Source organism: Phacochoerus africanus, chromosome 4, assembly GCF_016906955.1.
Source record: "Phacochoerus africanus isolate WHEZ1 chromosome 4, ROS_Pafr_v1, whole genome shotgun sequence".
Classification (NCBI taxonomy): Eukaryota; Metazoa; Chordata; class Mammalia; order Artiodactyla; family Suidae; genus Phacochoerus; species Phacochoerus africanus.
In genome coordinates this window covers 150274839-150287157 of record NC_062547.1, presented here as the reverse complement: position 1 = coordinate 150287157, position 12319 = coordinate 150274839, and the positions used below count along the sequence as shown (strand labels likewise).

General features: G+C 48.8%; 1 protein-coding gene across 5 annotated transcripts in view; it reads right to left on the bottom strand.

Moving 5' to 3' along the window:
• The window catches only part of ABLIM3 (actin binding LIM protein family member 3), a 128338-nt gene that overhangs the window by 53346 nt on the left and 62673 nt on the right, over positions 1 to 12319 (bottom strand). For all 5 annotated transcript variants that reach the window (XM_047779005.1, XM_047779009.1, XM_047779004.1 and 2 more), the window contains exon 8: positions 9909 to 9996. In XM_047779005.1, the coding sequence (XP_047634961.1) occupies positions 9909 to 9996 (88 nt within the window). The remainder of the gene's footprint in view (positions 1 to 9908; positions 9997 to 12319) is intronic.

Here is a 12319-nt window from a genome sequence, read left to right as displayed (position 1 = left end):
AGGAGGCCACATCAAGTCGGTTGGAAGGTGATGATATGATATCAGCAACCCCATACCTGCCGGGTGGGTGGCCCCCGGAGTGGAAAGTAACTATATCACAGAGACTCACCTACAGGAGGGAGAGTTCTGAGCCCCACATTGGGTTCCCACATCTGGGGATCTGATATTGGGAGGAGGAGCCCCTGGAGCATCTGGTACTGAAGGCCAGCAGGGCCTGTGCAGAGAAGCTCCACAGGACTAGGGGAAACAGAGACCCCGTTCTTGAAAGGTGCACACAGACTTTCATGTGCATTGGGTCCCAGGGCAAAGCAGAGACTCCATAGGAATCTGGGTCAGACCTGACTGTGGTTCTTGGAGGATATCCTGGGAAAATGGGTGACTGGCTCATCGTGGGGGAAGGGCACTGGAGGCAGAGGTCTCGGGAATATTCATCAGCGTGTGCTCCTCTAGAGGTGGCCATTTTGGAAAAACCTGGCCCCATCCATCAGGGCTGAGAAGCCTCAGGCCAAACAATAATCTGGGTGGGATCATAGCCCCAGCTATCAGCAAAGGCTGCCTAAGACTCCCCCCACCCCAGGCATACAGCCCTCTCTAATCTCACCCAGAGACAAAGCCTATCCCCAGAGGGATAGGAATCAGCTCCATCTACCAGTGGGCAGGCACCAGTCCCTCCCATCAGGAAGCCCACAGCAAACCCCCATTCCAGCTTCAGCCACAAGAGGTACAGACATCAGAAGCAATAGAGGCTACAACCCTACTGTATGCAAAAAAGAGACCACACCAAAAATCTATACAAAATGAAAAGTCAGAGAATTATGACTCAGATAAGGGAGCAAGAAAAAACCTCAGACAAATAGCTAAGTGATCTGGAGATTACCAACCTCCATGAAAAAGACTAAACTAATGATAGTAAAGATGATTCATGATCTTGGAAATAAACTGGAGGCAAAGATTGATAAATTACAAGAAACACTAAGCAAAGAAATACAAGAGTTAGGATTAAGCAAGCAGAGATGCAAAACACAATAACTGATAAAAAATGCATTAGAAGCAACCAACAGCAGAATACAGGAGGCAGAAGAAAGAATAAGTGAGGTGGAAGACCGACTAGCAAAAATCACTGATGTGGAACAGAAAAGAGAAAAAAGGCTGAAAAGAAATGAAGACAGGGAGTTCCCGTCGTGGCGCAGTGGTTAACGAATCCGACTAGGAACCATGAGGTTGCAGGTTTGATCCCTGCCCTTGCTCAGTGGGTCATCGATCCAGCGTTGCCATGAGCTGTGGTGTAGGTCGAAGACGCGGCTCAGATCCTGCGCTGCTGTGGCTCTGGCATAGGCTGGTGGCTACAGCTCCGATCAGACCCCTAGCCTGGGAACCTCCATATGCCACGCAAGCAGCCCTAGAAAAGGCAAAAAGGCCAAAAAAAAAAAAAAAGAAATGAAGACAGTCTAGGGGAGCTCTGGGACAACGTTAAATGCACCAACATCTGCATTATAGGGGTGCCAGAAGGAGGAGAGAGAGAGAAATGGTCAGAGAAAATACTTGGAGAGATAACAGCCAAAAACTCCCCTAACATGGGAAAGGAACCACTCACTCAAATCCAGGAAGCACAATGAGTACCATATAAAATAAACCCAAGAAGGAACACCCTGAGACACATATTAATCAAACTGACCAAAATTAAAGACAAAGAGAAAATATGGAAAGCAGCTAGGGAAAAGAAACAAATAACTTACAAGGGAATCCTGATAAGGTTATCAGCAGATTTTTCAGCAGAAACTCTGCAGGCCAGAAGGGAGTGGTATGATGAAAGAGACTGAAAGTGATGAAAGGAAAAGGCCTCCAACCAAGATGAGTCAACCCAGCAAGGCTCTCATTCAGATTTGAAGGAGAAATCAAAAGCTTTACAGACAAGCAAAAGCTAAGAGAATTCACCACCACTAAACCAGCTTTACAACAAATACTAAAGGAACTTCTCTAGGTAGAAAAGAACAGGCAAAAACTAGAAACAAAAATATTACAAATGACAAGGCTGACCAGTAAAGGTACATACACAGTAAAGGCAGGAAATCATCCACACACAAATATGCCACCAAAATCAGAAATCATGAGATGAGGAGGGTACAAAGGCAGAACACTGGAGATGCATCTGAAATTAAGAGAGAAACAACTTAAAACAATCTTGTATATATACAGACTCCTATATCAAAACTTCATGGTAACTGCAAACCAAAAATCTACAATAGATACACACAGAAATAAGAAAAGCAATCCAAACACAACTAAAGATAGTCATGAAACCACAAGAGAAGAGAACAAGAGAAGAAGGGAAGAAAAAAGACCCACAAAAACAAATCCAAAACAGTTAATAAAATGGCAATAAGAACATGCATATCAATAATTACCTTAAATGGAAATGGACTAAACGCCCCGACCAAAGACACAGACTGGCTGAATGGATACAAAAACAAGACCCGTATATACACTGTCTTCAAGAGGCCCACTTCAGTTCTAGGGCCGCATACAAATTGAAAGTGAGAGGATGGAAGCAAATAATCCATGCAAATGTAAATCAAAAGAAAGCTGGAGTAGCAATACTCATATCAGACAAAGAATATTATAAAAGACAAAGGAGGAATGATCAAAGGATCAATCCAAGAAGATATAACAATTGTAAATATATACGCACCCAACATAGGAGCACCTCAACACATAAGGCAACTGCCAACAACTTTAAAAGGAGAAACTGAGGAGTTTCCATTTTGGCTCAGGGGAAAAGAACCCAACTAGTATCCATGAGGATGCAGGTTTGATCCCTGGCCTCACTCACTGGGTTAAGGATCCAGAATTCCATGAGCTGTGGTGTAGGTCACAGACATTGCTTGGATATAGGTTGCTGTGGCTGTGGTATAGGCTGGCAGCTGCAGCTCCAGTTAGACCCCTAGCCTGGAAACTTCCATATGCTGCAGGAGTGGCCCTACAAAAAATTAAGAAAAGGAGAAATTGACAACAACGCAATAATAGCAGGGGATTTTAACACCCCACTTAGCAACGGACAGATCATCCAGTCAGAAAATCAGCAAGGAAACACAGGCCTTAAATGATGCATTAGCCCAGATGGACTTAATAGGTATTTATAGGACATTCCACCCAAAAGCAGAATACACATTCTTCTCTAGTGCACATGGAACATTCTCTAGGATAGATCATGTTCTGGGCCACGCATCAAGTCTCGGTAAATTTAAGAAAATTGACATCGTATCCAGCATCTTTTCTGACCGTAACACTATTCCACTGGAAATCAATAACAAGAAAAGACTGCAAAAAGCACAAAAACATGGAGATTAAACAACATGCTACTGAACAACCAATGGATCACTGAAGAAATCAGAGAGGAAGTTAAAAAATACCTAGAAGCAAATGACAACAAAGACACAGCAACCCAAAACCTATGGGATGCAGCAAAAGCAGTTCCAGGAGGGAAGTTCATAGCAATACAAGCCTACCTCAGGAAACAAGAAAAACCTCAAACAAAGAACCTAACTTCACACCTAAAGCAACTAGAGGGAAAGGAACAGACAAAATCCACAGTTAGCAGAAGGAAAGAAATCATGAAGCTGAGAGCAGAAATCAATGACATAGAAAAGAAGAAAGCCACAGAAAAGATCAGTGAAACGAAAAGCTGGGTCTTTGAAATCCACACAACTGATAAACCCTCAGCCAGACTCATCAAGAAAAACACAGAGAGGACTCAAATCAATAAAATCAGAAATGAAAACGGAGAGGTTACAGTGGACAGCACAGAAATACCGAGCATCATAAGAGCCTGCTGCATGCAGCTATGTGCCAATAAAATGGACAACCTAGCAGAAACAGACAAATTCTTAGAAAAGCACAATCTTCCAAGACGAAACCAAGGCAAAACAGAAAAGATGAACGGACAGATCACAAGTACCAAAACTGAAACTGTGATTAAAAAACTTCCAACAAACAAAAGTCCAAGGCCAGACAGCTTCACAGATGAATTCCACCAAACATTTAGAGGGGAGCTAACACCTGTCCTTCTGAAACTATTCGAAAAAATTGCAGAGGAAGGGACACTCCCAAACTCATTCTACGAGGCCGCCATCACCCTGATACCAACACCAGACAAAGACACCACAAAAACGAAAATTACAAGGCCAATATCACTGATGAACATGGATGTAAAAATCCTCAACAAAATACTAGCAAACTGAATCCAACAAAACATTAAATGGACTGTACACCATGATCAAGTGGGATTTATCCCAGGGATGCAAGGACTTTTCAATATCTGCAAATCAGTGTGATACACCATATTAAGAAACTGAAGAATAAAAGCATATGATCCTCTCAATAGGTGCAGAGAAAGCTTTTGATAAAATCCAACACCCACTTCTAATAAAAACCCTCCAGAAAGTGGACACAGAGGGAACCTACCTCAACATGATAAAGGCCACATGTGACAAACCCTCAGTGGTGAAAAGCTGAAAGATTCTGACTAACATCAGGAACAAGACAAGGATGTTTGCTCTGCCACTATATTCAACATAGTTTTTCAAGTCCTAGCCATGGCAATCAGAGAAGAAAAGGAAATAGAAGGAATCCAAATTGGAAAGGAAGAAGTAAAACTATGACTGTTTGCAGATAACATACTATACCTAGAAAATCCTAAAGATGTTACCAGAAAACTGTTAGAGCTCATCAATGAACTTGGTAAAGTTGCAGGATACAAAAGTAATACGGAGAAATATACAGCATTTCTATATGCTAACAATGAAAGATCGGAAAGAGAAATTAGGGAAACCATCCCATTTACCATCACATCAAAAAGAATTAGCAACCTGGGAATAAATCTACCTAAAGAGACAAAAGACCTGTAGTCTGAAAACTAAAAGACGCAGGTGAAAGAAATCGATTATGCTACAGACAGGTGGAAATATCTACCAAGCTCTTGGACTGGAAGAATCAATATTGGCAATTTGACTGTATTACGCAAGGCAATCTACAGATTCGATGCCGTCCCCGTCAAATTACCAAGGAACATTTTCACAGAACTAGAACAAAATATTTTAAAGTTTGTTTGGCAGCACAAAAGACCCAGAAGAGCCAAAGTCATCCTGAGAAAGAAAAACAGAGCTGCAGCAATCAGGCTCCCTGACCTCAGACTATTCCACAAAGCTATAGTCGTCAAAATGATATGGTACTGGCACAAAAACAGAAATACAGACCAGTGGCACAGAATAAAAAGCCCAGAATTAAACCCACACACCTGCAGTCAACTAATCTATGACAAAGGAGACACGAATATACAATGGAGAAAAGACAGTTCTTTCAGTAAGTGGGAAAACTGGGTAGTTACATGTAAAAGAATGAAATTAGAACACTTCCTAATACCACACACAAAAATTACCTTAAAGGGGATTAAATACCTAAGCATAAGACCGAATACTAACTCTTAGAGGACAACATAGGCTGAACACTCTCTGACATAAACCACAGAAATATCTTCTCAGATCATCCCCTAGAGTAATGACAATAAAAACAAACAAATGGAACCTAATTAAAGGTTTTTGCACAGCAAAGGAAACCCTAAATAAAACAAAAAGACACCCCACAGAATGGGAGTAAATATTTGCAAATGAAGCAACTGACAAGGGATTAATCTCCAAAATATATAAACACCTCCTGCAGCTCAATCTAAAAAAACCCACAACCCCATCAAAAAATGGGCAAAAGATCTAAACCCTATCAAAAAATGGGCAAAAGATCTCCAAAGAAGACATACAGATGGCAAAAAGACACAAGTAAAAATGTCAACACCACTAATTATTAGAGAAGTACAAATTGAAACTACCATGAGGTACCACCTTACACCAGCCAGAATGGCCATCATCAAAAAGTCTACAAAAAATAAATGCTACATGGAGTTCCCATCGTGGCTCAGCAGTAGCAAACCCAACTAGTATCCATGAGGACGCGGGTTCGATCTCTGGCCCTGCTCAGTAGGTTAAGGATCTGGTATTACCGTGAGCTGTGTGTATGTCACAGATGCAGCTTGGATCTGGCACTGCTGTGGCTGTGGCGTAGGGCAGCAACTACAGCTCTGATTCTACCCCTGGCCTGGGAACTTCCGTATGCCATGCGTGCAGCCCTAAAAAGACCAAAAACAAAAACACAAAACAAAAACACTGGAGAGGGTGTGGAGAAAAGGGAACCCTATTACATTGCTGGGGGAATGTAAACTGGCAACCACTGTGGAAAACAGTATGGAGATTCCTCAGAAAACTAAAAAGAGAATTACCATTTGACCCAGCAGTCCCACTCCTGGGCCATCTATCCAGAGAAAACCACGACTCGCAAAGACACATGTACTCCAGTGTTCACTGCAGCACTATATACAATAGCCGAGACATGGAAACAACCTCAGTGTCCATCAACAGAAGAGTGGATAAAGATGTGGTCCATATACACAATGGAATACTACTCAGCCATAAAAAGGAAAGAAATAATGGCATTTGCAGCAGAATGGATGGACCTAGAAATTATCATGGCAAGTGAAATTAGCCAGACAGTGAGACACCCACATCATATGCTGTCGCTTACATGTGGAATCTAAAAAAAGGACACCATGAACTTCTTTGCAGAACAGATACAGACTCACAGACTTTGAAAACATTTTGGTTTCCTAAGGAAATGCCTGCCACAAACCCACCGAGACAGGCGAGCCAGCCTTGGCTCGGGGTCACAGCCTTCCGAAACTTCCTTGTTCTCTGAAAGGAGGCTTTTGGCTCACAGGGTTGTGAGGATAAAATGAGAGATGCTGCAGGAAACTCAGCAACGAGCTTGGCTTGTGGTAAGGGCTCCACAAACATCAGCAATGACACTGTCATTACTCAGGACCTGAATTCTTACATACTTTCCTTAGCCGCGGATTTGTCCCGGGACTTCACACATGGCCTCCTGCCTGGTGGGTTTAAATTCAATACACACATGACTCGTTTGCAAACACACAGCTGAAATCCTGCATTCCCTGTGTTATGGTCTGTCTCAGGTCCTTGGAACAGGACTGCCTTTAGTGCAGACAGAAGGTGAGAAAAGTCTGTTTTTCCTTTCTCTTGGGAACAGGCGGATTGAGAACAAGAGTAAAATCTATCTTATGAAGCACTTTTTGATTTAGAAAAACTCCCACCGATCCAGCACTTGTAAGTAACCTTTGCGGTATTTGTAGAAGTTTTGCCCCTAACCTGCAGCATGTGGGCTAATAGTCGGCTGCACAGAATCGGTGACCTACTTTCCTGGTGAGGCCCAAATGAAGGCTTTGGACAACGAACAGATTCGAAATCTGGCATCTTTACAACAACAGTTACAAGACTGAATGTACAACAGAACTTGAAACAAATAAAACGTGCTTTGTCTCCCGGGGCCCGGAAGTTCTCATCCAGACAGATGTCAGACTCTTCCCAATTAGGGCCCATCAGAAAGCCATCACACAGCAATTAAAACACAACAAAGTGACCAAAAGACCCTCCTGAGGCTGGCTGCCAGCAACTCCACGTGTCCCGCTATGGAAAGGACTAGACGGGGTTTTGAGCTCTGCGGGCTTCCTGGCGCCCTCTCTGATGCGCGCAGGTTACCTTCTGGGGCACTTGGCATCTTTGTGCTCACCCTTCCCTCTATAAACACTCGCCAGGCCCTGGGGCCGGGGGGCTGCTCTCTGCGCACTGGCTGTGTGGGCCTGCCTTGGTTTCTCGACCATATACGCTTCCTCTGGGGCTGGGGGTGGGGGGGCTGCGCACCTGCTCCTCTCTCTGCCTCCACACTCTCCCCGCCCCACCTCCCACTCAGTGTCAAGATCTTGGCTTGAAACGCCCCTTCAGCAGAGCCTCTCCTGGCCTCGGCTGAGATGAGGAGCCCTGGAACCCACCCGTTATTCCCAAGCTTCCTGCCACAGCGCTGGTCACAGCTGGTCACTGCATGTTGGACCTTCTGTTAGATGAAGGCTGGTCTCCTGCTCCGGACAGTAAACGCCACCCGGGAAGCCAGCACCCCTGCTCGTTCATCTCTGAGCATCCAGCATGTGACAGAGAGGCTGGCGCGAGCACGACCTGAGTCTGAATGGATGATTCTCATTTTACAGCAAGAGGAAGATACCCCTTAGAAGCAGTTACTTCTCAAGGTCGCAGACCACCAGGAGACGTGCTCGTGCTTAGACCCAGGAGCCCTCCTGGCTGCCTCTCCCCCTTCCTAAGCCGCGGGGAGGGCAGTTTTCTTGCCATTTCTGGGGTCCATCACCTCGAGTCTCATCACCCCTGCCCGGGAGGGTGTCCGAGACGATGGCCAGCCCAGCTCTCAGTGGAAGCAGAAGCCCCTGGTGGCTGCCACCCGAGACACCCACAGCCCGTGTCAGCACCACTCCAGCAGGATCACTCAGCATCCCACGAGGCGGGTCCTTAAAGGCCCTGCAATTACTCCCACTCCCCCAGGAGCCGGGAGGGAGCGATGGGGATAATTAGGGAGGAGGGTGACAGCCCTTCTTTATCACCAGGAAAGTCTCCACCTCCTGCAGGCACTTGTGCCGAAGGTTTGATCTGCACTTCATCACGTTCGCTCTGCAGCATCCTGTGAAGTGCTGTCCAAAGCGGGGCTGGCAAGACTCCGCCCCGGGGATGTGCGAGCCAGGAGGGCCGGAAACTGGGGGACTTGCTCCTGCTATGTCTCCTGCTGCGCTTAATAGGCGTCTGCTACATGCAGGAACTAGGAGCCTCCTGCAGGTCAGGAATGGACGGTACCGCGGTCTTAGAGGGCCTGCTGCTGGCCCCCGGCACAGACTGGGCGGCAGAGATGTAGGGAGATTTAAGGGAACCGTATCTCCTCACTTGTGCTGGAACGTGATGGAGGATCATGTGAGAAAAAGACACTGTGTGTGTGTGTACACACATGCACACACACGCACACATATGTATGACGGGGTCGCTCTGCTGTACCGCAGAAACGGACAGGACACTGTAAATCAACTATAATAAAAAATAAAAACCTTATAATAAAGATTCACCTACGGTTGAAAACTCACTGAGCAGTGCAGCCAGGATGCAAAGTGGATGCGAGTTCTGGCGGGGACCCGAGGAGCAGGTGGGGCCTGGGTCTCAGGAGGCCAGACGGGCAGAGCCCTGCCATGGGGGCCATAAGGCCCCGTCCCCTCTGCCCCGGGACCCTCGGGCTCTCAGGCGGTCGCCCCCCTCTCTCTGCACCTCGCTTTCCCGTCTACGCAGTGACGGCTGCTACTTCACAGTCCAGGGCAACTCCCGGGGTCCTTTCACCTCAAACGCCATGGGACTGTACAGACAAGTGGCTGTAAGGCCACAGCATCTGAGAAGCGGTCACCTCGCCTGCCCCACCAAGGAGCCGCTGCTCCGGCATCCGCAGCGGATGGCAGGAGCCTCTGCTGAGCAGCTCTGGGCTCCTGGTTCTCAACTCAGGTGGATTACGCCTCCGAGGGGACAGGTGGCAGCACTGCGGTATTTTTGGTTGCCACAATGGGAAGGCTACTGGCATCTAGTGGGTAGAGGCCAGGATGCTGCTGAACAAACACCCTGCAGTGCACAGGGCTGTGTCCACACCAGAGAATCGTCTGGCCCCACATGTCAGCAGTGCTGAGGCCGAGAAACCCGGCTCCAGGCAGAGGGGCTTCACGGCACGTGAGAGCTTGGAGGTGCAGAGGGACGGAAGGCAGGTCACAGGTCACGTCCCACCAGCCACAGCGGCAACCTTCCCAAACCGCCCAGAGAGGGCGAGGAGGTGCCATCCTGAGGACGCGCCAGAAGCGCAGACGCTGCGGTGGCAGGAGCCCTCGCCTCCTTTCCGGCCCGGGGGCCAGGCCTGCTTACCCGTGAGGTACATCTCCTCCCCTTCGGTGAACATCTGGTGGCAGCGGACACATCTGGCGCAGGTTGGGTGATAATGCTTCCCTCCAGCCTGCGGAGCGAGGAAGATGACAGCGGAGGTCAGAGCTGGGGGCCTGCGGGGAGCCGGGTGGGTCGCACACTTCCTCACACCGTTGTGCCGCCGGCGTCCTCGTGGCCCTGAGGCTGGTTGGAGGTCTACTCAGGGGAGCCCAGAACAGTCTAGAAGTTCGCCAGAAGCTCGGCGACCCATACCAGGGGCCCCTGATGGCATCCGAGGGACTCCCTGGGACACCTGCACGTGTGTTCTAGCCGCAGAAGGGCCTTTGGAGGCTGCTGCCCCCCCTTAATTCCAGGGGGAAACGGTCTTACCTTGAGGACCCCCCCCCCATTTCCCCAGGAAGGGGCCCTTGCCGCTAGTGACAGAGGACATGGTTTCACGTGGTACAGGGACCCAGGGTTTGATAACGCCGGAGCCAACCCTCTGAGTGGCTCTTTTCAAGGAGAGCGTATCGGTTTGGGGACAAGGCGTCTTTCACATCCTCCCAAACGTGCTCATCTACCACGTCAGGAACAAGGACAGACGGGAAGCTCGGCGCTTCCACCAGCAGGACATGTGCTTGTCACCGGCAGTGCGGCGAGCCACCCTGGCCTTCCTGTCCTGGCCTTCCTGTCGCGTCAGCTGGTCTCCTCGTGCGCAAGGAGCCAACTGGAAGCTACGCTCCACTGTCAGGTGAGCGTGAGTACACGAGGTTTACAGGCATAAAGCCGTGAGAGGGGCAGTGAGGGACACACTTTCAGGGCTCGGGGGACAAATAACAGGACCTACAGTGCCAGGACCTGCTGGGGAGCCTCTGCCCCTCAGGCCAGTCCGGTGACTACCGCACAGGGAGCTCGCCCCCATGCCCAGTGCACTCCAGTCCGGCTTTGGCGAGCCAGCCCCCTCCCCATTCCCCCTACCGCTATTTCATGTAAGAGTGGCAATGATTTGCTGCTGTGAATTCCTCTAAAGGGGAAGAGGCAGCTTGGAGAAGGCTGTGACTCACTCCAGGTCCTACTGGGAGCCACTAGCAACGCTGGAGTTGCACCCAGGAGGGCTGGTCCCTGGTCCAGCGCTCACCTCCATGCCAACAGCCCTGACCCTGCAGTCTGGCCAAGTGGACTTGACCCATGAGGGCCCTGCAGGGCAGCTCCAGAACTGCTGTATAGGGGGTGTTGGGCACAGCAAAACTCGGGGGGATAGCGCTCGTTTTGAAGGTATATTTTGCGTAACAGGGCAAGGTATTTTGGGGGTATTCCTCAGGGAAATTGGTAGATACTGGGGCACTGTTAGAGCCCCCCCTCCCCCAAGCCATCACTTGGTCTGATGCTAATGGGTTTCTTCCAATTTTCAAACTGTTACTGAATGATGCTGAAGACTTAGCCCTGAGTCTCTGTAGTGGAGGGAGGGTTGGCACGGGCTTGTCTATTCTGGAGAAACTTGACTTATTCTAAAAATTCAGCAAGAACATGGAAAGGGCAGACTTTTTTAAAAAGGAAGAAACAAAAATCCCAGATCCTTTTTCAGTCTCGGTTGTTTGCACAGCTCCCACCGATGACAGAACGTCCCTGTCGCCATCCAAGCAAACTGTGTTCACACTTTGGAAGGGGCCTGCTCTCTTCCCAAGCAGAGATGTCGTGGGCCCGATCCTCCCATCCGTGACACGGATAATCGTTTTAATTAGCAGTCTCTCCCTACTTTGTGCCGCTTTATCGTTTCAATTATAGACCTGTTTTCTAGGATGGCAACAGCACGTTGGCAAAACTGAAGCTGGCATCTTCCTAAATGTCACGTCCCCAGCATCCTGCTCCAGCCGGAAGAGGCTTTGGGCCCCGCTCAGCAACCCCGGCCGCGGGTGGTGCAGGAACCACCTGAGGGGCAGGGGCGGGAGGCTGCTGAGCAGCAGGTGCCACAGCATCAGGGAAACCAGGCCCTGAGCCTCCCGCCATTCAGCTCTGTTCTGACCCTCTCCCTGGAGAGCTCAGACCCCAGAGGTGAAGGGTTTAGACCCACAAGACCCCCCCATTTCAATTGAGAGATAAGTCCTGGCTTGTCCCCTGCATTTCCGAGTGACCCGCTATAAATGGGGGTTCCCATGACCCTCGACTTGGGTTTAATAATTTGCTAGAGTCGCGCACAGAACTCAGGGGAACAGGTGCATTTACCGGTGGATTAGACAAGAATATGCTCAAGGGTGGAGACAGCCAGACAGACAGAAGAGGCGCAAGGCACGGGGGTGGCGGAGGGGCACAGAGCCCCACGCCCTCTCCATACCCTGCTCTCCCAGCACCACCACGTGTTGGCCCGCCTGTGAGCTCCGTGAACCACGAATCCAGGGATGTTTATGGAGACTTCC